This window comes from Microcaecilia unicolor, chromosome 2, assembly GCF_901765095.1.
Source record: "Microcaecilia unicolor chromosome 2, aMicUni1.1, whole genome shotgun sequence".
In the NCBI taxonomy this organism is placed as follows: domain Eukaryota; kingdom Metazoa; phylum Chordata; class Amphibia; order Gymnophiona; family Siphonopidae; genus Microcaecilia; species Microcaecilia unicolor.
The window spans coordinates 597,136,221-597,163,919 of NC_044032.1; the positions used below are offsets into that span (position 1 = coordinate 597,136,221).

The 27,699-nt window shown below is 39.2% G+C and overlaps 1 protein-coding gene across 1 annotated transcript in view; it reads right to left on the minus strand.

The window, feature by feature from the left end:
• Positions 1–27,699, minus strand: part of TLL1 (tolloid like 1) — a 499,423-nt gene that overhangs the window by 149,977 nt on the left and 321,747 nt on the right. The window contains exon 9 of the mRNA XM_030191579.1: positions 907–1,022. Coding sequence (XP_030047439.1) covers positions 907–1,022 — 116 coding nt within the window. The remainder of the gene's footprint in view (positions 1–906; positions 1,023–27,699) is intronic.

Here is a 27,699-nt window from a genome sequence, read left to right on the forward strand (position 1 = left end):
AAACTGAGTTCAATTCCCAGCACAGGCAGCTCCTTGTGACTCTGGGCAAGTCACTTAACTCTCCATTGTCCACCACATTAAGCCTGCCATGAGTGGGAAAGCACAGGGTACAAATGTAACAAAAATAAATAATCTGACAATTGTCTACACACCAATCTTTTCAAAAGCTTACTTAACAAAGACAAATTGGTCTATAGGAGGATGGAAACAAAATCCAAAGATGATTGCTTTAAAGGTGAGTGTGCTACTGCTTATGACAAAACTCTAGGGGGGGGGTGGTCTTTTACTAAGGCACGCTGGCATTTTTAGCGTGTGCTAAAAATAGGCGTGTGCTAAACACTAAAGATGCCAATGTATTCCTATGGGCGTCTTTGGCGTTTAGCGCACGCCTATTTTTAACACGTGCTAAAAACACCAGCGCGCCTAAGTAAAAGACCTCCTGAGTACTTCACCAAGATGTAAAGAAGCCCTAGTGAAAGAGCAAAACATCGGAAGAAAATTCTGTTTCTGCTTCACCAAGGCCAAGGGACATGGATCCAGACTGGGACAAAGAGATCATAATTGCCCAACATCCCCTAGTATGTGAGGAAGTTAATAGTCCTTCTCATCCCTCACAGGTGAAATATAGTCAAAACATAAATATTTTTTGATTACTTATGAGAAAACGACATCAAATCTCAAACAGGTATTAAAAGTTAAAAAGAAAATAATTAGGCTTTGATGGAAAGTGTTCTATAAACAAATAGAATAATGTATGCATTCAAGTATGAATAAAGTATATATCTGCATGTACATATGTTCTTATATAAATAACATATGCAATTGAATATCTCTGTATGGAAGAGAGGTGAACAGAGCTGTGAAGTGATACAATAGTTTGAAAACGATATGCTTTATTTTCAGTACCTTCTCCCCTGGTGTGACGGATACTCGCCATATACAGTGAGTATATGAAGGATAGCCATTTGGGAAACCTGGAGATGAAAAGTTGCCTGTGGAATCCTGCAGCGTTTCCCCACAAGCTAGAAGAAAGAAACACAGAGAATAAAAACAGAGGGAAGGACATAATACAAACATCTGTTGGGCAGAAACAACAATTTTGTAAGAGTAAAAATTGTTATAAAAGCCATCAACTGGCTAAATGCCTCAATGTAATGGAGGAAAAGACTTTAGAAGTCTTTATCATTGCAGCATAATTGTCCTTACCTTTAGCTGAATCATTGGCCAAAAACCTCATTTTCTTTTGTGACAAACTCTTCAACTTATTATTATTCCATACTCTTCAACTTGATGCATTTAAATAATGATTCAGCGCTGGATAGAGACTAGCACTTAACTTAACAATGATCCCTAAGTGCTGGTCTCTATCCCATGTTAAATCATTATTTAAATGCTATAAGTTGAAGAGTGTGGAATATATAACAAATTGAAGAGTTTGTAACAAAAGAAAAGTTGATTTAAAAAATGGAGGGTTTTGACCAATGAGCTTCAGTTGGAACTACCAACAGTGAACACATTGGCCAGCAATAGTCCCAAGTTAGCATGTGGTAAGCCCACGTTGAACTTACTAACACTTTGTAAAAGGGCCCCAGAATACTGCAAGTTACATGGGTACCTGACACACGTGGGTGCTCGTCCTTATTCCAGCTCCATGGTTGGCATAAATGCTCATGCCTAAACGTTAGGTGTATTAATATCTGGTTATGCCGCCATTCTATGCAGGAAAGTCAGTGCCTACATTCCTTTATGGAACAACTACTGCACACTCTCCAGAAGCATAATTCTAGGTGCCCTGACATACAATTGCCCTCTATTTGAACAACAGAATAAACTATTTAGCAATAAAATGTACTACTGGTGATATTGTCCCTGGAATGAAAAAAAAATGTATACCCTAATTAAAATGAAACATCCTTTAAATAACATAAGGAACTAAACAAAATAAACATCTTTTGGCCTGCACACCTCTAAATATAGGTGATTTTGGTAATAGGATATTTTCATACCTATTAAAATTTAGAAAAAACACATCTATGTTATGGCTATTGTATAAAGGCAACAAAGGCATATATGGACCTTTATAAATAAGTTCATAGAATAACCTCAGTAGTGCACAAATTCTAACCATGAACTGACACCTCCTTCAAAGTAGTTTCAACTATGTGTGTGAACTCTATGGGGTCAATATTCAGCCGGCGGTGAGCATTTTGCTGACTGTGGCCAACGTTGTTTCTGGATAGTCAATGTTTAAGTTTATGTTTATTAAAATGTAATACACTGCCAAGCTGGCTATAGGATCTAAACAGTTCACAATAATTAAAAAAAAAGATATAAAAACAACATAGAAAAGAACTTCATAAAAAATGATAGGAAAGGCCTATTGCCTATTTCCCCGTGATCAGGAATATTATAGACCAGTGAGCCCAACATTGGTGCTGGGAAAAATGGCAAAGACTATTATAAAGAACAAAATTACAGCGCATATACATGAAACAAAGTCAATATGGATTTAGTCAAGGGAAAACTTGCCTCACCAATCTACTACATTTCTTTGAAGGGGTGAATAAACATATGAATTAAGTTGAGCTGGTTGATATTGTGTATCTGGATTTTCAAAAGGCATTTGACATAGTACCTCATGAAAGACTCCTGAGGAAATTAGAAATTAAAAACTGGTTAAAAGATAGAAAACAGAGATTAGGGTTAAATAGTCAGTATTCTCAATGGAGAAAAATGGTGGGGTTCTCCAGGAATCTTGCCGGGACTACTGCTTTTAAACATATTTATAAATGATCTAGAGATGGAAATAACTATTGAGGTACTTAATTTTGCTGATCACACAGTTATTTAAAGATGTCAAATTGCAAGAGGATTGTGAACAATTGTAAGACGGCCTTACGAGACTGGGAGACTGGGCATCCAAATAGCAGAAGACATTTTATGTGAGCAAGTGCAAAGCGATGCATGTGGGAAAGAGGAACCCAAACTATAGCAACATGATGCAAGTTTTCACATTAGGAAAAGGATCTAGATGTCATCATTGATGATACATTGAAACTATCTGTTCAGTGTGCAGCGACGGCTAAGAAAGCAAATAGAATATTAGGAATTATTAGGAAAGGAATGAAAAACAAAAATGAGAAAATTATAATGTTATAATGTAGCACCTTAAATACTGTGTGTAGTTCTGTTCAATGCATCTCAAAGAAGATATAGTAGAATTAGAAAAGGTACAGAGAAGGGTGACAAAAATGATAAAAGGGGATGGGACGACTTCCCTATGAGGAAAGGCTAAAGAGACTAGGGCTCTTCAGCTTGGAGAAGAGACGGCTGAGGGAAGATATAATAGAGGTCTGTAAAATTATGAGTGAAGTGGAAAGGGTAGATGTGACTTGCTTGTTTACTCTTTCCAAAAATACTAGGACTTGGGGGCACGCAATTAAGCTACTTTTTAAATTTAAAACAAATTGGAGAAATATTTCTTCTCTCAGTGTGTAATTAAACTCTGGAATTCACTGCCAGAGAATGTGGTAAAAGCACTTAACTTAGCAGGGTTAAAAAAACAAGTTCTGGCTAACTTCCTTGAAGAAAAGTCCATAAGCCATTATTAAGATTGACTTGGGGAAAATACACTGCTTATTTCTAGGGTAAGAAGCATAAAATTTGTTTTACTGTTCTGGAACCTTGCCAGGTACTTTTGACCTGGATTGGCCACTGTTGGAAACAGGATACTGGGCTTGATGGACCTTTGGTCTGTCCCAGTATGGCAAATGAAATTCAAAACAAACAAACAAACAAACAAAAGAATCCACACATATATGCTGGATTACTGTTACCATGGAAATATGCCTTACCTTCATTATCCAGCTCTATAACAAACAGTAGTAAAAAAAAAAAAAAGGTAAGATTTTAAGAGCACTTTGAACTTTTTGAAAATTTCTTCAGCAACAACGTATCTTGGTAGCCTGTTCCTTAAGGAAGGGACTAACTAAAAAAGGGTCTTTCATGTGTTACTTCCCAATGTGCTTCTGCTACATGAGGAACTACCATTCTAAAACTGCAATGACCTAAAAATTCTTCTAGGGATATAAAGAACTGTCAAAGAACTCAAATAAGGCACTGATGTAGGCAGAAGGCCTTGTGGGCCATACATAAAAAAATCTTAAAATTAATTCTATACTTAAGTGAGAGTCAATGAAACTGTATGAATAATGGAGTAATGTGATCAAATTTACGTACAATTCCCAATAATCTAATAGCTGTATTTTGTAATGTTTGTAGGCGCTTTAACCCCCCAGTTTACTAAGTCGCATTAGTAGTTGCCGTGCGCTAATGCCGTGCGCTAATGCCGACATAGCCCATTACCAAGCTGCGGGAAAAAGGACCCTGCGTTAGCAAACCTTTTTACCGCAGCGGGTAAAAAGCTCCCAGACAAACATGGCCATGCAGTAAGAGAATTCTTACCATGTGGCTATGCGGTGGGGAGTCCGTACCACCAGCCACTGAGGTGGCGATAAGGGCCCCCACGGTAACCCAAGGGTAACCAGGCAGCAAGCAGAAGCAGAGATGCCTGATTACTGCAGGGTTACCATCGCACATGCCATTTCCGGGAGTTTTCTTTTTCCCCCAGAAATGGTGCGTGCTCAAGGTGGAACTACCACTGGCAGCCGCATTGGGCCAGCGGTAGTCCTGATTTAGCGTTTGGTAAGCCCACTTTGGGTTTATGGACGCTTTGTAAAAGACTCCCACAAAGTATTGCCATAATTTAATCAAGATATAAGACATGTATAAGTGTATGTAAAGCATTTTCTTCCAATAGATGTTTTATCAAACAAATAAGTACATAAGCACCAACATACTGGGAAAAGACCAAGGGTCCATCAAGCCCAGCATCCTGTCTCCGACAGCGGCCAATCCAGGCGTCAAGAACCCGGCAACCTCCCCCCTCTCCTCCCCCAAATTTAATAATATTCAATGGACTTTTCCCTCAGGAATCTGTCCAAACCCCCTTTAAATTCCGTAAGGCCAGTTGCTGTCACTACATTCTCCGGCAACGAGTTCCGGAGTCTAACTACACGCTGAGTAAAGAAAAACTTTCTCCTATTTGTTTTAAATCTACCATATTCTAGCTTCATCTTGTGTCCCCTGGTTTTGTTGTTGTTTGAAAGTGTAAACAAATGCTTCACATCTGTCCGCTCTACTCCGCTCATTATCTTGTAGACTTCTATCATATCACTCCTCAGCCGCCTTTTCTCCAAGCTGAAGAGCCCTAACCTGTCTCAATGTAGCAAAACCTGTCTTAATTGAAGAGGAGATTTGATCATTAAACCATAACTATTAGTCTATAATTATGCCTAAATACCTGTAACTGTCCACCACTGGAATAAGACTACCTAAGAGGAAGAGAATCAATTTGGGTTGGTCTAAATGGCCTGTGATCCATCCAACAAGCAGTTGTTTCATGTATATTTAGAACTAACCAATTCTCCTCTAACCAAACAGACACAGAATCTATATAATTGTGGAGAGTTGAGAGGTCTTTTTTTTTCTTTATATTTTTTTAATAATGTTCAAGATAACATTACAAAAAAGAGCTTTGTTATATAAAATGATGACTCAAGCAGATAATAACACAAATATGTATCAAAGACAAGAAATAGAAAAAAAGAATAAAGAAATAATCAACCCTTGAGTATAAAAGTCCAAGTCCACAAGAAAGGAGGAGAGGCGACAGAAAAATGAGAGATGTTGCCAAGCAAATAATACTCCAAAATATATTGTAAATGGAAGAGTGACTATGTAGGAAATTTTACAAGTTATCCTGTCTACTATCTAAATAACAACAACACACAAATCCTATCATTCAAAGGCTTTGGTAATAGAGCAACATCATTTTTCATGTCCAGAAATGATTTCAATTGTTTAGGGTCCTAAAAAATATATATCTGCTCATTCAACTTTATCATACATTTAGCAGGAAAACACAGAAAAAACTGACCATCAAGTGCCAGTATTTCCTGATGCATAGTAAGGAAATTTTTTTCCTGTGTCTGCTTAAAGACATTGGTAAACATCCATATTCCATATTCATTGACTCAACTTGCTGCTTATGGAAAAAGTATTGAGTCTTGATCAGATTCAAGTATAAAACAAATAAGAAGAGTATCTCTTTCTTTATCATCATCTTGAGATCTAGAGATGTCTCTAAAAAGGTACATTTAAACTATCAGGGGAGACAGTGTCCATCATTCTTTGAGGTCCTAGTTCTTCACTTTTTTTTATAGGGCAAATAAACATTTTATTACGTGGAGGGGCATAATCGAATGCGAACGCATATGTGTAAGAACGTCCATCTCCGAGAACGGGTCCGTGAAGGGGCGGGCCGAACCGTATTTTCAAAAAAAATGGACGTCTATCTTTTTTTGCAAAAATACGGTTTGTGCCAGGCAAATGCATTGGATTTGGTCGTTTTTTGAGCTGGGCGTTTTCATTTTTTACCGATAATTGAAACCGAAGCGGCCTAGTTCAAAAATGACCAAATCCAAGGCATTTGTTCGTGGGAGGGGCCAGGATTCGTAGTGCACTGGTCCCCCTCACATGCCAGGACACCAACCTGGCACCCTATGGGGCAATTTTACAAAAAAAAAAGTAAACGAGCTCCCAGGTGCATAGCATCCTTCCCTTGTGTGTTGAGCCCCCCAAATCCCCCCAAAACCCACTGCCCACAAGTCTACACTATTACCATAGCCCTAAGGGGTGAAGGGGGTCACCTACATGTGGGTACAGTGGGTTTGGGGGGGGGGGGTTGGAGGACTCAGCATTAAGCAGCACAAGTGTAACAGGTAGGGGTGATGGGCCTGGGTCCACTTGCCTGAAGTCCACTGCACCCCCTAACAACTCCTCCAGTGACCTGCATACTGCTGTCAGGGAGCTGGATATGACATTTGAGGGTGAAAATAAAAAGTTGTGAAACTTCATTTTTTGTGGTGGGAGGGGGTTAGTGACCACTGGGGGAGTCAGGGGAGGTCATCCCTGATTCCCTCCGGTGGTCATCTGGTCATTTAGGGCACTTTTGGGGGCCTTATTCGTGAAATAAAAAGGGTCCAGGAAAAGTGTTCTAAATTCTAGCTAAAAACGCATACTTTTTTTCCATTATCGGTGAAATGCGCCCATCTCTGTTCGGCCGATAACCACGCCCCAGTTCCGCCTTCGCCACACCTCTGACATGCCCCCATCAACTTTGTCCGCATCCACGACGGAGTGCAGTTGAAAACGTCCAAATATACCGATTTATTCGTTTTTGGGAGATAAACGTCTATCTCCCGATTTGGGTCGCAATATAGGCGTTTTTCTCTTTCGATTATAAGCAGGATAGTGGCATAGAGGGGCATAATCGAACGTCAGCGGCGAAATAGATCGCCGGCGATCTATTTTGGCGGCAGCATAACAGCTGACCGTAACCGTATTATTGAAAAAGATGGCCAGCCATCTTTTCTTTCGATAATATGGTTTGGCCCGGCCAAATGCCAGTGTTCGCTGGGTTTGAGATGGACAGTTTTGTTTTTCAGCAATAATGGAAAAAAATGCCAGCGATCTGAAACCCAGCGAAATCCAAGGCATTTGGTCATGGGAGGAGCCAGCATTTGTAGTGCACTGGTCCCCCTGAAATTAAAAAAAATATAATGATCTGAACAAACATAGGGCCTCTTCCTGGTGCGGTAATGCTTACAAAGAGGGGCATAATTGAACGAAAACGTCTATCTCCATGGGCGTTTATCTCCGAGAACGGGTCCGTGAAGGGGCGGACCGAACTGTATTTTCGAAAAAAATAGACGTCCATGTTTTATTCGACAATTTGTGAGCTGGGCGTTTTTGTTTTTCAGTGATAATGGAAAATGAAAGCGCCCAGCTCAAAAACGAATAAATCCAAGGCATTTGTTCGTGGGAGGGGCCAGGATTCGTAGTGCACTGGTCCCCCTCACATGCCAGGACACCAACCGGGCACCCTAGGAGGCACTTTTACAAAAACAAAAAAAAAAAGGTAAAAGAGCTCCCAGGTGCATAGCACCCTTCCCTTGGGTGTTGAGCCCCCCAAATCCCCCTCAAAACCCACTGCCCACAAGTCTACACCATTACTATAGCCCTAATGGGTGAAGGGGGGCACCTACATGTGGGTACAGTGGGTTTGGGGGGTTGGACGACTAAGCATTAAGCAGCACAATTGTAACAGGTAGGGGGGGGATGGGCCTGGGTCCACCTGCCTGAAGTCCACTGCACCCCCTAACAACTGCTCCAGGGACCTGCATACTGCTGCCAGGGAGGTGGGTATGACATTTGAGGGTGAAAATAAAAAGTTGTGAAACATCATGTTTTGTGGTGGGAGGGGGTTAGTGACCACTGGAGGAGTCAGGGGAGGTCATCCCCGATTCCCTCTGGTGGTAATCTGGTCATTTAGGGCACTTTTTGGGGCCTTATTCATGAAAAAACAGGGTCCAGGAAAAGTGCCCTAAATTCTAGCTACAAACGCATACTTTTTTCCATTATCGGCGAAAGGCGCCCATCTCTCCTCGGCCGATAACCACGCCCCAGTTCCACCTTCACCACGCCTCCGACACGCCCCCGTCAACTTTGTACGCTTCCGCGATGGAGTGCAGTTGAAAACGTCCAAAATCGGCTTTCCATTATACCGATTAATTCGTTTTTGTGAGATAAACGTCTATCTCCCGATTTGCGTCGAAATCTAGGCGTTTTTCTCTTTCAATTATAAGGTGGAAAGCCTATTCTCTTTGAATGGGCTCCATTGGCATTGCCAAGTGGGAACCACTAGCACAGCTTGAAGAGGCTCATAGCTATTGTAACTGTTACCTGAATATTGCCAAAACTATGGTTTTAAAAATATAAAATGATGTTATGTTTCTACTGTGGAGATTATGCATATGATCATCTTATCCTTGGAGTATATGAAAGTGAAAAAAAGAAGCCTTCATGCTATCTCCAAGTACCCAAAGTCTCCGAGGAACACAAATACCAAACTGGTTGCTTAGATGAGATCACCAATCTATAACAAGGTGACTGTACTCACTTTGCCTGCTACTTGTACACTATTGCATATTCATGCTTATAGATGAAAGTCAATGTAAAGCTTTATACAACGAGATTTGTTTGTGAGTAGAAGCACATATGAAGACTCAAAACAGTGACTTTTTATTTTATGTTGAGGGGCATGTTCAATATGATGTCTAAGTCCGACTTTGGACGTTTTGCACAAAATGTCCAAAATCCAAACATTTTCAAAAAAGAAAAGTGTCTATCTTTTTTTTTTCAAAAATACTGTTTTGAAAAAGGTTTTATGTTTGGACATTTTATTTTTGATCCCTTAAAAAAAAACAATACTTACAAAATGTAGAAAATGAAGTCAGTGGGATGTAGGAGGAGCCAGCATTTGTAGCCGACTGGTTCCCCAAACATCCCAGGATAGCACTGGGGCAACCTAGGAAGTACTTCTGCATACTTAAAAACAATGACCCCCCCAGGTACACATCTCACCTTTGCTCCTTATCTTTTCCCCTGAGCCCGCCAAAACCCACCCAAAACCTACCCAACTGTACAGTACTACAATAGCCCTTATGGGTGAAGGGGGCACTTATATGTGGGTACAGTAGGGCTTTGTTGACTTTGGGAGAGGTCACAGTTTCCACCACAAGTGTGACAGGTAGAGGGAGAGAGGGACCTGAGTCCCCCACTCCTTAGTACACTGCACCAACCACTACACTACTCCAGGTACCTGCATGCTGCTCTAATAGACCTGGCTATAACATCTGAGACTGTCAAAGAGGCTGGTAAGTCATATGTTTATTCACATTTTTGGGGGGTGGAAAGGAGTCAGATTTTCAAAATGGCGCACCATTTTGAAGTCATTTGACTCCAGCTACAGTCTTTCCTTAACGCTGCCTGATACTGGGATTCCTGAAGAAAATTACAAAACGGAGCTCTGTAGAGTTTTTACTACCAATCTGTTGATTTTCAAATTAGCAACTTTTTTAGTGACTGTTATGCTGAACTGAACTCTTGTTATTTCTTGTATTTTGGAGTCTTTATATTTGGGGGGGGGGGGGGGGGGACAATTCCTTTATATTTGGGAAGTTTTCACTTATTTCACATTCTGACACACACGGGAATGGATGTATCTGGGCACCAAATGTAAGAGCCTGAAATAGATGGCTCAGAGTTCTTGCTGCCTTAGTAAGCTTTAGCTGCGTGGGCATCACAGCTTAGACAACTGAGAGTCACCATTCTTTTCATATAAATTTACCATTATTAGTAGTGTTGTTTCATCCCTGTTGTTATTGCTTTTGGGATATTTTCTTTTTTATATATTTTGAGTATTCCCTATTTGTTTGGTTTTTGTTTTTAAAAAACATCTAAGTCATAGGAATGCCCTAATCCTGCCCCTAACACGCCCCCAACATGCCCCCTTGAGATTTGGACATACCGCAGACAAAAACTATAGGAAGGCATCTGAAAAATAGGTTTTGAAAATACTGATTTGGACGTTTTTGTGAAAAAAACATCCAAATGCTGCTTTTTGCCACTGTTTAGACGTTTTTCTCTTTTGAAAATGAGACCCATAGACACTATTAGTTATATCTGAGATGCCAATCAGATCCTGGGGAAACTGATTAATAATTTTCTCTTTCCACTTTGTTATCACAATTTCCTGCTTTTCTCTCATCATTAAAATTGATTTTGGCAATCTTTCCCCAACCAGCCATACCACCACATGACATGTAAGCAACAAAGTGTTGTGCCCGATAGTTCGGCAGGTATGACCTGAGAGATGTGAACTTGAGTATTACATCTGTGACAGACAATGCAATCAGAGTTTACTTATGTTGAAATGACAGGGCTACAGCTGCCAGCAAGTGACCTCCATCTTATCATCAGAATCTAAATGGATCATAAATGATACAGAAATCTTTAGATAAAGGAGGACAATGAGGGAATTCTGTTTTTCAAAGACAGACAATACACACCTAAAGTAAGGAGACGTCTTTGAATGCATACGCGATTTAATCTGACAACTGCACTGCAACAGAGATTTAAGCTCCACATGAACTGAGCTTGACATTTAAGATGCAATGTCATTGTCAAAAAGAAGGACAAAAGAAGTGCATCTTCTATTCAGGACAACTATGGTGAAGGTCAATACGACAAGCTATTAGGGATCAGATCACTTTTAGGCTTTATCCCAATGTTTGGATGCTTTTTTTAAGGGGGGGGGGGTATTTTAAATTTTTTTGTTAATAACATTTTTTAACACACCTGATTCAATTAGGAGCAAGATGCAAAAGCTGTTTCAAAAAGTTTAAACACAAATATTTGTTCTCTCATTAGAAATGGAAAAAAATCTTTTAAAAGGATACTAAATAAATATTGCCATTACTATAGCTTTAAATATACATAATGATGTTCAGTTTCTACTGCAGAAACATATACATATGATCATGTTATCCACTGGGTATATTACAATGAAGATTTTAGCATGTGAAAATTGACTTTGTGTGTGCTAATTCATAGGGTAATATGTGTTAAAATGATTTTGTGCATATTAAGGGGCTCTTTAACTAAGGCAAGCTAACAGAATATAATAGACTTCTTATCATTTAGAACATACTAATTATTAGCATGTGCTAAATCTGTTAGTGCGCCTTAGTAAAAGGACCCCTAAATCTTTTAAGAAACACTAATGAATTAAATATGTTCTAATACATCTATATCCCTACATGCTGTCTATGACATTTAGTAGACATAAAATGGGGTAAAATTCCACTACTTTAAGGAATTACTTTAATTTGATTATATAACTACAGTACATACTGCCAAATACAGACTCCCGATTGGTTCAAGGCAGTTTATGTTATAAAACAGCCAACCCTTTACATATTAAATAGAGGAAGAACATATGTAAAACCCTTTAACAACATTCTACCATAACACCTAATCTATCTTCCTCCATTTTGTAACTCCTACACAAAACTCCCAACTCACCAAAAAGAAACAAAAAGCACACCTGTCCCAAAACAATGTTCCTGTCCTGGCAAGCCTCTGAAGTCTTGACTCTTCCCCTTGATTACTCTCATAATAAAAAAAGCTACTAACATTCAAATAGAGTTCTGTTAATCTCAATGACCAACATTCTTCATCTGTACTGGTAACATATTCCACAGAGTAGAAAATGTTGTTTCTCTTATACTGACAAGCCAACCCTACTTGGATCAAAGTACCCACATAGCTGATATCATCCAGTCCTACACTTCAGATATTCAGGACCAGCACCTTTCAAATACAGCATTTTAAACTTAATCCTGTAAGTGTTTAAAGCAGGGGCATAGCCAGCCCTCAAATATATTTAGAGAAGTGCCACTGATGCCGGGAGTGAGCATGTGCAAAAAATCCTGGACAGATCCCCAATGTTTACCCCCATATGGTTACACCACTGGTTTTAAACTCCATCAAAAGCAACAAGGTCTTGTCCTAGGGCTTAATATCCTGGATAATCTTTGCTACTCTATTGCAGATAACTTGTAACCTCATGGCACTACAGTAGTCTCGATGACTAAGGATCAAACCTGTGTCAAAATCCTACCAAAAGAATGAGCATATTAACATGTCCTTTTCTTACCACCATGGAAACCTAACTCTGAAGTGAAGAATCTGGAATGACTTCTGAACTATTAATGTTCTACTGAATATGAGACCACTTCCTCATACCTTTTCTTTGGAAAATTCTCAGGAGAAGGAGACATACTCATCCATAAAATCTCCATTGTCTCTAAATTTTGTTTTACAAAATTCTTCCCCATCCAACATATGATTGACGTCATACACCCTAAGAACATACCAATTTTATTTCTCAAGTGAGCCCTAATCAACAAGCTTAAGTATATATTACACAGAATTGGAGAAAATGGAAAATTCTATGGTACTTCCCTTACAACATCCCTTAAGCACAGTGTTTTAACTTTTGTTCTCTATAAAAAAAACTTGAACCAACAGTCTTCCCTCTTTAATAACCAGCCCAGATAGCTTCTTCAACAATATCCCATAATGAAAGATATCAAAAGCAAATAAAAAATCAAGGACTAGATGGTTCTATCTGGTATAATCCAATCACTGTGCCATGTTATCAAGAGGACAGTCATCATGATCTCCATATTAAAAAATGGCTCAGAATCTGAACTGTGCCATATCCAAACCATCTATCTGGGTCAAATGCTCCTGCACCAATTCCACCAAGTTAGCCCCTGTTAAGATATTCATAAGATAAATTGCTGTCTCTCAGATCTAATCATCAGTCCAGCTTCTATTTGATTAACCAGCACCTGTTATACAAGTCCAAATATTTCACACATAGATTGAAATCAACTAATCTTGAATAAAAGTCAACTTATCTGAAATGCAGAAAATCTCTGAAGAAGAGTTCCGACATATCGTGTTTTGAGCCCCCAGCTATGCCTCAGGGAAACCTCCTCACAAAGTTTCACAAAATTTATGGTCCACAGATCTTTACTGGATTCTTGATTGCTAGAACAGAAAAAATGGCGTCAGTGTATTCTCTTATCCCAAATCACATGAATTTTCCAAACCATTTAAAAAAACACATTTGTTCAAACTACCATTATCCATTCTAGATCTCTATTTAAAACCTCAGTGTGCATAGATGATAGTGTAAATTAATATTGTTTTGCAAAATTCAACTGATAGTTCTGAACAAAACCAAGATTCTCAAGTAACACTGAATCAATAATCTGCCAATTCATCAATTCTATGGATTTTCCCATGAGAAACAAGAGGAGCCACCAAAGCCCTATTTTAACCCTACTACTATGCTTGTTTAATGACATTCACATAGAGCATTTGGTCTTACCTACACATAAATGAGCAAGAGCAAATTATCACGTAAATCACACATGAGGAATCACATTTAGTACTGAATCTGATCTTGATTTTATAATCATTACTTGGAGATCTCCAAAGGGGACCTTCAACCATTGAGCTACACCAGGATCATTTCTCACACATTTTTATGTACACAAGACTTATTTGCTTAGGTTGTCTTAATGGTCAACATCGCTCCAATATTTCTTTCATGTTGAAATACTATCAAAGGAGACTCCTCTAAAATTCAAAAACTGATAATGCATGCCAAAACTTATATAGGGTTTTAACAGCATGAAAAAAGCCAAATGTTTAAGGCAAAACAGATGTCAAAGTACTGTACGATTCTCTCTTTAACAAATATTCATGATGGTCATACTTAGTCCTTTAATATCACCATTTGATTACAGCCATTGGATACCTCCTTTGTAAAAACAAAGTTAGATATTTTGCTTTATCTTTAAAATCATGAAAAGAGGAGCAAGTACATTGAGATTTCAAAAATTGACTGATTGGTAAGCTTGCTTTCAATTTATAAAGACAAAGACTTTAAAACCACAAATAACACATTTCTCTCCATGTCCTTACAATATTAAGCGGTAGTTGTAGATACTTGATGTTTTATAATCCAAAAACTCAAAGATGATTAATTTGTTTGTTACATTTGTACCCTATGCTTTCCCACTCATGGCAGGCTCAATGCGGCTTACATGGGGCAATGGAGGGTTAAGTGACTTGCCCAGAGTCACAAGGAGCTGCCTGTGCTTGAAGTGGGAATTGAACTCAGTTCCTCAGGACCAAAGTCCACCACCCTAACCACTAGGCCATTCCTCCACGCCATAATGAACTATAAGTTAGTATTCACTGGATTGATTCAACTGACGAATCCATCTAACTCATCTCTTGACTTGGTCCATGTTGAAGGTATTATTACCAAATCTTATGAAAGAGATATTTTGACTAAAAAAGAAGAGTAGTTTTTAACAGAATGATATCCATGGGGGAAGTTATCAACATGGGCTACCGTTAAGATGGGTTATTTTACCACAACTCGTGGGGGCAGACTGGATTGACTGCTCAGGTCTCTGCTGTCTTTTACTATGTTACTATATATATATGGCTGGTGTAATATCCAGCTGCATTAGAATTCTATAACAGAAAGTAGGCACCTACTTTCTGTTTTAGAATAGGCTTCTACTGGGTGCTCTCTGAATGTCTAATTGGAGGCATACAATTATAGAATTGTTTACTTTGGGCCCAATATTCAGACCACGGGAGTTAGTCTGGCTAACTCCCGTGGTCGGCGCTCAGCCCAGATATGCAATGTCTAGCCACTTCCAGGAACCAGCATTAAATATCCAGTTTATTTTTGGCCAGTTTGACTATAACCGGCCAAGCCAATATTCAGCTCTGGTCGGTTATGGAACCAACCAAAGATATTATAACTATTAATGCAGCCATATATGGCCGCCTTTAACATAGATGGCCAGACACTGAATATTGGTGCCAACTGGCTATCCTGCTTATAATCGAACGAGAAAAACGCCCAAGTTCCGACCTAAATCGGGAGATGGACGTTTATCTCACAAAAACGAATAAAGCGGTATAATCGAAAGCCGAACTTGGACGTTTTCAACTGCACTCCGTCGCGGATGCGGACAAAGTTGACGGGGGCGTGTCGGAGGCGTGGTGAAAGCGGAACTGGGGCGTGGTTATCACCCGAACAGAGATGGGCGCCTTTCGCCGATAATGGAAAATAAGTATGCGTTTGTAGGTAGAATTTAGGGCACTTTTCCTGGACCCTGTTTTTTCACGAATAAGGCCCCAAAAAGTGCCCTAAATGACCAGATTACCACCAGAGGGAGTCAGGGATGACCTCCCCTGACTCCCCCAGTGGTCACTAACCCCCTCCCACCACAAAAAAATTATGTTTCACAACTTTTTATTTTCACCCTCAAATGTCATACCCTCCTCCCAGGCAGCAGTATGCAGGTCCCTGGAGCAGTTGTTAGGGGGTGCAGTGGACGTCAGGCAGGTGGACCCAGGTCCATCCCCCCCTACCTGTTACAATTGTGCTGCTTAATGCTTAGTCGTCCAACCCCCCCAAACCCACTGTACCCACATGTAGGTGCCCCCCTTCACCCCTTAGGGCTATAGTAATGGTGTAGACTTGTGGGCAGTGGGTTTTGAGGGGGATTTGGGGGGCTCAACACACAAGGGAAGGGTACTATGCACCTGGGAGCTCTTTTACCTTTTTTTTTGTTTTTGTAAAAGTGCCCCCTAGGGTGCCCGGTTGGTGTCCTGGCATGTGAGGGGGACCAGTGCAGTACGAATCCTGGCCCCTCCCACGAACAAATGCCTTGGATTTATTCATTTTTGAGCTGGGCGCTTTCATTTTCCATTATCGCTGAAAAACAAAAACGCCCAGCTCACACATTGTCAAATAAAACATGGACGTCTATTTTTTTGCGAAAATACGGTTCGGTCCGCCCCTTCACGTACCCGAACTCGGAGATAAACGCCCATGGAGATAGACGTTTTCGTTCGATTATGCCCCTCTATGTTATGTAACATAACCAGTCATCTGCTAGCCTCTAAGCACCAATATTCAGCTGAGATAGCAGGCTATCTCATGCTGAATATTAACACTTAGCTGGCTAAGTACATTTAACCGGCCAGATGCTGTTCCTGGCCGGTTAAATGGTTTTGAATATCAGGAGGTTTATGTCTATGTGAAATACTGGGATTTGTTTTTGAGACCTAGGGTAATGCAAGCATAATATTTTGTTAAAGACACATCTCATATGTTGTAGTCAGTGATGGATATTAACAATATATTAGTGGAAGCATCGTTGGACATCTTAGATATGATAGCTTTATATACCCAAATAACACAGAATGAAACATTTAATGCTATCATAAAAATGTTATCATTGGATGTCCTCTCGGATTATTTCCATGTTGACGTTATTTTTTAATTTTGAAATAAGGTTTTTCTTTTTTTAGCAAATTATGATTTAGCTATAGGAGCAACATTAGTGCTACCTCTGGTTACATGTAATACGTGTAACTGAGTTTGAAGAGAGATATGTCTATCATGCACCACAGTGTTTAAATATATTGACTTGTCAAAATGTTTGGTGACATAATTTTATATGGACCATGGCATCAGTTGAATAAATTCAGTGAAGACCAATGAATTGTCATCAATCCTAAGATTTTGGATATTCAGATTATAAAACATCAAGGATCTATAAGTACTATTCTATATTATAAGGAAGTAGATAAAATTATTTGCAGTTTGAACGTCATCCTCCATATACACTGAAAACAAGTTTATTTCACTCAATTTTTGAGTCTTTGAAGTATCAGTTCCTGTTTCCAGGATTTAAAGATAAAGTGAAAGCTCTAACTAATCATTTCTACAAAAAGGCTCTTCAATAACTGTAATCACATGGGAATATAAAAGGACTAAGTATGACCATCATGAGCTTTTGTTAAATTTCTACTAGTGAGAGTCTACCAATAGAGTGACGTGTTATACATTATACATGGTATTTCTCATGTCATTAAGGGGCCCTTTTACTACACTACCGCAAGCCATTTTTCAGCGCACCTTAGTAAATTGACCCCTAAATACCTAGATAAGTTTTGGCATATATTATCATTTTTTTTTTTCAGGAGCCTTTTTTTTACTAGCTTTTCAACATGGAAAAAATATGTAAACATCTCTGGGAAAAGGCGACTAAAGTAGCAGATCTAGAATGTTGAGAATGGCCAATTTTTCATGTCATGGTCCTAAAGCAGTCTGAAAAAATTACATGTTTGCACTTCTGTAACTTTTTAATATTTCCACAAAAAGGATGGGGTTTGGACTGTTGTATTACAATTTGTTTGCTCTGTTGGAATTCATTAAAACCTCATTTTTTTTGTTTCTGGTGACTTTAGTCATTTTTCCCCAGAGATAGTCACATATTGGAGAGATCTTAACCATTAAGATAAGATGACCCAATCAAAAAAGTCTTTAACCCATGAACACAAAGTGAGTAGAACATGTTCCTGGTGTAGCTTTATGGTTGAAGGTCTTGATGGTATTGAATATAGCCTTGATTTTCATAACCATTACTAATTGTGATTCCTCATATGTGATTTATATGGATGTGTACTCATTTGAAACAACATTTCCCATGTTGTTTTCTCTTATTTTTAGTCTGACACAGGGAAAAATACTGACATTTTGGATTTTTTTTTCTGTCATCAATAGTGTAGACCATTTTTCAACAAGGCACACTATTGCAACAAAAGTGGGCACTATTTTGCAATAGTGAGCATTATTTTGAATCAGTGTTTACTATTGCAAAATAGTGCATACTGTTGGCATTGCCCTGAGATGACAAATTAAAAAAAAGATATGAAAGAGAAAAGCAAAATGTTCTGCAAATGACAGAGAAGACTACACAAAATGACTTTTTTGCCTTTTCATACACTAGTGATTAGGTGTTAATTTGCCCTTGCTTGTTTGAGAATGTAGGTAGGACCAAATGTTCTATGAGATTGTGACTGAATGAATTAAAAATAGGATTAAAATGGGGCTTTTGAAAACTCTCCTTGTTTCTTACTGGAATGATAACATTCACAGAACTGAGGTTTGGTAATGGAATATTATTGATTCAGTGTTATTTGAAAATTATTGTAGTGATCAACACCATCAACTGAATTACAGCGAATAAAATTAGACATATATCTTACAATCTCTATATCCCAAGGGTCTGATCTAAGAACTTAAATGGATTATGTTAGTTTGAACAAATATGGTTTTTGATTTGGAAGATTCATGTGATTTTGGATAAAAGAATGCGCTGACACCATTTTTTTCTATTCTAGAATTCAATGGTCAAGAATCCAGTAGAGATTTATGGCAATAAACTTTGTGAGAAGGTTTCCCTGAGACATAGCCAGGGGCTCAAAGCATAATGTTGTATTGAAGCTCTTTTTCAGAAATTTTCTGCATTTGAGATAAATTGACTTATTTGTTAATTTCAATCTATATGTTATAAAAGATGTTATTCAATGAAATAGAAACCTGACTGATGATTAAATCTGACATAATGCAACCTGTCTTATGAATGGCATAAAGATTAAGATTTTAGAAAGGACGTCCAACTCAGAATATGGACATCAAAGTGTGTGCATCACATATGGATGTCTATTTTTCATGTATTTTAGAACAGGATCTGCAGCCTGTTCTAAAATACATGAGAAATGGATGGCGAAATGCTGGCTACGTCAGCATGAACATCCATTTCACAAACTGAAACGTTCAAATTATGAGGTAAAACAAAGGGCATGGAGGACTTTGCAGCAGCATAGGAATGTTCATATTATAAAATGGCCACAGAGTCCTCCAGGTGGAGGAGTCGTCTCATGGTTAGAGCAGTCAGATGCAAACCTGAACAGAGAGCCATAGGTCACAGATTCAAATCCTACTGAGCTATTTGTAATTTTCTTCTCTTTAACATAAATAAATAAATAAATAAATAAATATCTTAGGGGTCCTTTTACAAAGGCACGCTGAAAAATGGCTTGCAGTAGTGTAGGCACGGGTTTTGAACGCACGCTGATCCATTTTTCAGCGCACCTATAAAAAAGGCCTTTTAAAATTTTTTGCTGAAAATGGACGTGCGGCAATTTGCCGTGCGTCCATTTTTGATCTGAGACTTTACCACCAGCCATTGACCTAGTGGTAAAGACTCGTGCGGTAACTGGGCAGTAATGACCTGTACGCGTCCGCTATGTGCGGCTGAAAATAAAAAATATTTTCCAGACGCACGTCAAAAATGAAATTGCCACAAGAGCCATGCCATAGCCGGATGGTAACTCCATTTTGGCACTCATTGGGCGCATGTAGACGCTTACGTGACTTAGTAAAAGGACCCCCAAATAAATTGTGAACTCTTCAGGACAAAAAAATACCTATTGTGACTTCCCTTACTCCCTCTAGTGGAGAACTGCTCAATCAGAGCACCTTTCTGTAACCTGGACATGCCAAGTACCAGGTCTAAACACAGATGTCCATCTTTTTGGACATGGATGTCCCTTCCCATTCTGTAATCAGAACTGGATATCCATCTTTTGGCCCCTCCCTGGTCCCACCCAAAAGACACCCAGACCATGTCGGACATACTGCAGTTTTAGGCATCCATATCCTGTTTTTTTTTAATGGGGATTTGTACATCCATGCAATATTGATATCTAAATGCTGGTTTTCTGATGTCCAAAACAGGAATAGAGCTTCTAAAATATTCACCATAATTTCTTTTGTATGATAGTTCATAAATATGAATACAAAAATTGCTTTATTGACATAATGAGAGTGGTTTGATGGTCTGTACAATAGATTTCTCATGTAATTTGGAAATTGCTGATGGCCTTTACAAATCAGACACAAAACAGTTACATTTTTATAGGTGCTCTGTTACAAAATTATCCCCCAACATGAACAAAAAGTCACTTCAAGCCAGAGTTTGTTGCAAGCAAGAAAACATTTACAGTACTTTCAACTTCAGCTAGTTTTTAGCCATGCACTTTGACATTTTATGGCCCAGTAGCCACTATGTAAAATAAGCTATCCAACTACTGCCAACATTTGCAATCATTTGTAATTTCTATGGCTAAATGTCTACTACTAAGAACAGATACAAAGAACCAAAGATCAATGCTATATATAGCAGGCTAACAGCAAAATAAGGTAAAGAACTTTTTAATACTTATACCGCAGCACTCATGATGTGAATTTGTAAATCTCTCAATGCTTTTGTTAAAAGAGTACCCACAGAAAAGCCAACCTGTTTTAAGACAATATCATTGGTTTTTGCCCAGTGGCATAGCACATCTTTCATAGGGCTAACTCTTAATCACAAGTGTAAGTGCTATTGCCTAAATCAAGAAGTGCTAGCAAATAATATAGTGCACAATGTTGAAAAACGTGAACTTATCTTTAGACGTTTTTTTCAAAGAATGTTTTAGTAGAAATGCTCCACTTGCTCATTTGGTGAAAAATACTCGGCTTGCTTGTCCAACTTGCTTCCCAGTCACAAAATGTGACTGCCCAATCAGCTTCCCCTGATGACGCTCGACTCCGCAGGTTTCAACAATTTCCTCAGGGACTTGGGTTAATGCCGTGTAATACCTCCTTTCAAGCCAGATGCTGTCGACTGCACCATAGTCGCCACCGGGCAAAAAACAATGATATTGCCTTAAAATAGGTGGACTTTTCTGAGGGTATTCTTTTAACAAAAGCATTGAGAGATTTACAAATTGACATCATGAGTGCTGCGGTATAAGTATTAAAAAGTTATTTACCTTATTTTGCTGTTAGCCTACTTTATATAGCATTGATCTTTGGTTCTTTGTATCTGATACATCATTTTTCCGAGGATTGTGGGGTGTCTTTCTGTATTTTTCCAGTTTTTGTATTACTAATAACAAACAGTCACACCAATTCATGCAAGTTATTTATGTGATTAGGAAGGTGCAAAAATACACGACCTTCACTGGCATGCAAAATTAATTTAATATTCTAAATTATGATGAAAATACATTATGATATGCATCATTCCTTTTCTTCACATCTTGCAGAAAAACAGGATACATTTTTAAACTTATTTTGTTTATCCAGGTAGGCAAACTGAAACAAAAGAATGGATTTTCTCTTACCTACTGCAAAAATAATAGCGAACAGTAGAAATATATCCAGCAATTAAAGGTACACTGGAGTGACTGAATTGTCAGCAATATTAAATACTGCCCTACTCTCTTGCTAGAGATATAGAATTACATTCACTGTTCTCAGAAACAAATGCTGTCCTAAAGCTTATTTGTATCTTAATTCCAGGGTTTAGAGAATGCCAGCAACTCTATATTCCCTCTACAGCATAAGTTGGGCCTAGCAAGAAGCCAGAGAGAAGCTAATAAATTATAGAGCAGATACCGCTATTTTTAAAATTATTTGTTCTTTAAAAAACTATATTATATTGTATACAACCACAAGGTTGCATCTTAGCCTAGTAGACTCTTGGTTGGTTAGGTTAATGCTACATTACAATAAGATTTTAAATATTGCTGAAAGGAACCCCTGTGTAAGTCACAATTGTCTGAGTTTATAAGGGAGTCATGTTTACTATCAAAAATCCAAACTTCTTTCCCTGGTGTACTTTATTCTGAATTCTCTTGTTTCCTCATGAAGGTGACAAATACACTGTTTCACCACGATGCTGTGGTGTACATCTACTCAAGTGTGGTAGTAAATGGGTTTAGTGGGACTTTCCCAAATGCTAAGTCCATTTGTAGCAAGCACAGGAAATATGGTAAATTCTAGTATTTCTCTTTCAGTTCGTGCACTAATATTAGCATTAGCATGTGTAACCTGAAAAGAAATTGATGGCGGGAGCAGTTACCGCCAGGGCTGGTCTTAAGCAGGGGTGACAGGGGCGGTCACACAGGGCCCTGCGCTTCTGAGGGCTCCACATCTCTGGCATGTCTGTCTTCCTGTCTCGTAACACCTCCCTGCTCCGTACCTTAATGTGGATACACATTTCAGTAGAGAGCATCAGGCAGCGATGTTCATATCTACCGCGTGAACCGATACTCTCATATCACCCCCCTCCTTAAGTCGCTTCACTGGCTCCCAATCCACTACCGTATACAGTTCAAGCTTCTTCTATTGACCTTCAAGTGCACTCAATCTGCTGCCCCCCATTACCTCTCTACCCTCCTCTCCCCGTATGTTCCCACCCGTAACCTCCGCTCTCAGGACAAATCACTCCTATCTGTACCCTTCTCCACCACCGCTAACTCCAGACTCCGCCCCTTCTGCCTCGCAGCACCTTATGCCTGGAACAGACTTCCTGAGCCCATACGCCATGCGCCCTCCCTGCCCATCTTCAAGTCCTTACTCAAGGCCCATCTCTTCTCCCTTGCTTTTGGCGCCTAACCACCTTCCCCATTCCTGTTACCTACACTGACTGCGTAGTCTATTACCGTTAGATTGTAAGCTCTCTTGAGCAGGGACTGTCCCTCCCCGTGTTTAAACTTGTACAGCGCTGCGTAACCCTGGCAGCGCTATAGAAATGCTAAGTAGTAGTAGTAGTAGTAATATCCCGTCAACTGCCGAGCCCAGAGCCTCCTCGCTGCTGTGCCCTTCCCCCTTTTGATGCCACTTCCTGCTTCCACAAGGGTGGGATGCAGCAGCAAGGAGGCTCTGGGCTTGTCAGCTGATGGGATATGAACACTGCTGTCACTGTCTGACGCTCTCTACTGAAATGTGGTGGATGCACATCAAGGTATGGGGTGAGGTGGGGTTCTGAGAACTCCTTTTAAACTCTGATAAATTATGGCTTATGGTGATAGACGCAGGCGGGGGGGGGGGAGGGGGAATGCAGATGGTAAAGATGGTCTAGTGATCTAGTAAAAAAAAAAAAAATTGTACCTGGCAGCAATATTACCTCTGATACACAACTGATATAGAAGGTATAGGAGTACTGCTGATAGGACAATTGGTCTTTCTTGGCCTGATTGTCCATGATCTGTCAAAGCATGCATATCTTCTAACAAAAAGATGAGGAACAATTTAAATTCCAAGGCCAGTTCTCTAATCAAACTATGCTGCATCCAGCCTACCAGTTCATTTTAGGAAAACATGTAATCAAGCTGAGAGACAGGATTGAATAATTATGATCAAATCCAGTAAGCTAAAAATTGGTTGGTAACTGTTCATAAACAAAGGAGCAGAGTTGCATTTTAAGGGTAATTTTAAGGGGGTGTGTATCCTAAGTGGTAAAATGCATGCCCACTATGGTGGTATTTTCATGACTACATGTATATATGGACACAGACGAGTGTAAGTTACCTTTTATATAATACAGCCTGGCACAAAAGGATGTGTTTTAGCATGATGGTATATACTTTGCCAGTAGGTATGAACAAGGGTGAATTTTGGATAACAGATAAGCACACACACAGATTATGAAATACTGTAACTCACCTAAACGATATTGGTGTAGACATTTAAACCAGCTCTAGGGCTGGTATAAAATGTATGAACTGGCACTAAGCCAGTTCTGGAAAGTATTTCAATGGGTAACTAGGATACGGGTTGAGGTAACAATTAGCCTTACATAATCTCAATGTCAACTTTTCTATGTGAACGATGTCAGGCTGATCAAAGGTCCACTAATGAAGAGGATGAAAGAGTCAAATATACCACTGATTCTCAAAATATTCTCCCATATACTAAGCCCAAATTAATTTCCAAACTTCAAACAATGCCCATGGAACACAAAAAAATCCTGAAAGGGAAACAGCCTCAATACCCTCACCTCCACCTGTTGCACAACCTTACAGGGTGATAAGGACTTTACCAATTGATTTGAAAGGGGTTTTTTTATGCCTGTGGTGCAAGATTACCCTGGTAAAGTCCTTCTCACCCTGTAAGCTTGTGCAATGGGTGGAGGTGAGGATACTGAAGCATTTTCCCTTTCAGGATTTTTTGTACTCCATGACCAAAGTTTGAAGTTTGGAAAGTTCTTTTGGTTTAGTATATGGGAGAGTATTTTGGGAATCAGAGGCTGATCAAAGGTACCAAAATTGTCAGGTAATGACTCACAGATGGAACACAGTGACCTAAATTCTAATGGACTTTTGAAAATATATCATATTTCAATCTACAAAAAACAAACAAAAATAACTGAATGAACACTGGAGGGTCAACTGCTGAATAGATATCTGCTTAAAGGTTTCTGTTTCCCTCTCCAAGTGCCTTGGGTCCTTCTACCCATGGCGGTATTGCTATACCCTCTGCCAGTGCTTTAAGGTCTTCCTATCAATTTTGCTGCTGCTATCTCCATAGATAGGTATTGTTTTTTTTCAGTTATATAACTTAATCATTGTGTATATATCTTACCCTCTGTTGAAAGTGAACCTCTAATAAAAGTCTCATTTACCTAATACGAATCCAAAAGAATCCACAGTAATTGTTGAGTAGTCTGTGTTAGTGCTGTGTCAGTGAGACAGGCTGTAAAACCAGGTCAACTAGATCCTTGGGGTCTTCATGCCAATGTTGATGCTACTCTGCACTCTAGTTTCTTGGAGTCTTCCTACCTATATCAGTGTTACTTTGCCTATCACTCAGTTCCCTGAGGTCTCCCTATCAATGTTGGTGATGCTGCAATGCCCTCTCCTGGTTTCTTGGGGTCTTTCTGCCAATGTTATACTGCTTTGCTCCTATCCTGTTTCCTTGGGGTCTCGATACTGATATTGGTGATGATGCTCTTCCAGTGCCTTGTGTCTTCCTACCAATAACAGAATTGCTGTATCCCTCTCTTGGGGGCTGATGCTCAGAATCTAATGCTAGCGTTGCAAGTGATTAGTGCCGGACTACACATAAGTTAATTTGTGCAGAATGTTCAGAGGGCTCTAATGCAAGAAACAATGTGAGCACCAAAGATGGCCGCAAACTGTATTTAAATGTACTCAAACGGATGTTAATGAGGTCATTTGGAATTCCTTCCCAATGCTCAGAGAACAACGCAGAAACAAAAGCTGCCCTTAATGCTTGAAACTTACCACCAGCTTAGGGGTAGCATTGAAGGTTTTCAAAAGAGGATTTCTTCACTTTAAATTGCAAATTTTGGTTTCTTTTTTTCCAAAGGGGATGGAAGCCCATGCAGTCTGTGCTGATAGTGAGAAACAAATGTGTGCATACCCAAGCAAAACAGAAATGGCAAGCACATATCAGCACCATTCTTCTGTGCTTAAATATGAGTCTTTCAAAACACTTTTATTTAAAGGTGCAGAAGAACAGTGCCAATGTGTAATTAAACTCTGGAATTCGTTGCTGGAGAATGTGGTAAAGGCAGTTAGCTTAGCGGGGTTTTAAAAAGGTCTGGACGGCTTCCTAAAGGAAAAGTCCATAGACCATTATTAAATTGACATTGGGAAAATCCATGGCTTATTTCTGAGATAAGCAGCATAAAATATATTGAACTTTTTTGGGATCTTGCCAATTATTTGTGACCTGGATTGGCCATTGTTGGAAACAGGATGCTGGGCTTGAACGACCTTTGGTCTGTCCCAGTGTGGCAATACTTATGTACTTATGTAACGTGTGATTGCAGTTCCGATCTTGCCTCAGCATGCACACAAGAGATGTGCTTACCATGAAATGATTGTGCACATGCACCAGGGACAGTACTTCCCCTTGATTTCATGCATATAATTTGAATACCATTTGCTTTGAGCATTGGAGACCTAAGTTTCTGCACTGATCTTATGCTATGGAGTCTGCACTGTTGGCTTTAGTGCTGGACCTTTATGCATCGGCCCCCTGGTGTCTTGTGATGTTTCTGACATTTATGGTTGCTCTATCCCTCTCCTAGTATCTTGGGGTGTTCCTGGTAATGTTGGTGTTGCTTTTCCTATCTTCCAGTGCCTTGGTGCCTTTCTGCCAAGATTGGTGTTGTTGCGCCTCTCCCCCAGTTCCTCAGGATTTTGATATCAAATTTGGTGCTGATCTGCGCACTTATGGTATCTTGATGTCTTTCTGTTAATATCAGTGCTGTTCTGCCCCTATTTTGGCTCTTTGAGGTTTCCATGTCAATGTTGGTGCTTCTCCATCCTTCACCTTATGCTTTGGGGTCTTCCTGCCAATATCAGTACTTGATTTTTCGCTCTTTCAAAAAAGTACAAAGACCAGAGGATACCCAAATTATAAAGACATACTTTTAAAATAAATAGGAGGAAATATTTTTTCACTAAAGTACAGTTAAGCTCTGGAAATCGTTGCTGGAGGATGTGGTAATGGCAGTTAGCATATGTGAGTTTAAAAAAGTCTTGGACAAGTTCCTGGAGGAAAAGTCCATAGTCTGTTATTGAGATAAACGTGGAGGAACTGCTGCTTGCTCTGGGATTGATAGCATGGAATGTTGCTACTATTTGGGATTCTGCCAGATAGTGTGACCTGGATCGGACACTGCTGGAAGCAGGCTACTATGCCAGATGGACCATTGGTCTGACCCACTATGGCTATTCTTCTGTTCTTATATTGTTACGCTTCCAGTACCTCAGGATCTTTGTAATTTTTGTAATGATTTGCCTTCCTCCTGGTGCCTTGGGTCTTCCTGTCAATGATGGTTTCTATTTAACCCTCTATTAGTGCCCTTTACTCTTCTTTTGTTCCCATGGGGTCTTCATGCCACTCATAATGTGATGGAGTGTTGTTGCCTTTCTGGCATATGCCTGCCACTAACATTTAAACAAGTTTGATTGAAAATGATAGAAAATTCTATTGTTAAGAGCACAAAACTGTTTTTCTTTCCCATTAAATTTAATGCACTTAAATTATCTGAATATCCCTCTCTCCCTGGCACTTCTCTGGGTAGAAGTCCTTTGAATATTGAATCTCTGTGTCTTTAGGAAAAATGCTTAGTACACAGGGTCCTTAATTTTGTCATGTCCTGGGTTCCACACATTTCTATTTCTATTTTCATCAATTACTTGATATACCTCAATTATAAAATATATATATTGACAGAGAATAACAATATTATTTTCAACATACTCATTGATAAAATATGCATACGTTTATGTATATGAACAACTATTCTGATTATAATAATTAGTATTATTACTACTGATCTCTGAAAAACAAAAAAAAATGTATATATAAAGTTTATATCTTCTCTCTACATGCTTGTAAACCTCATG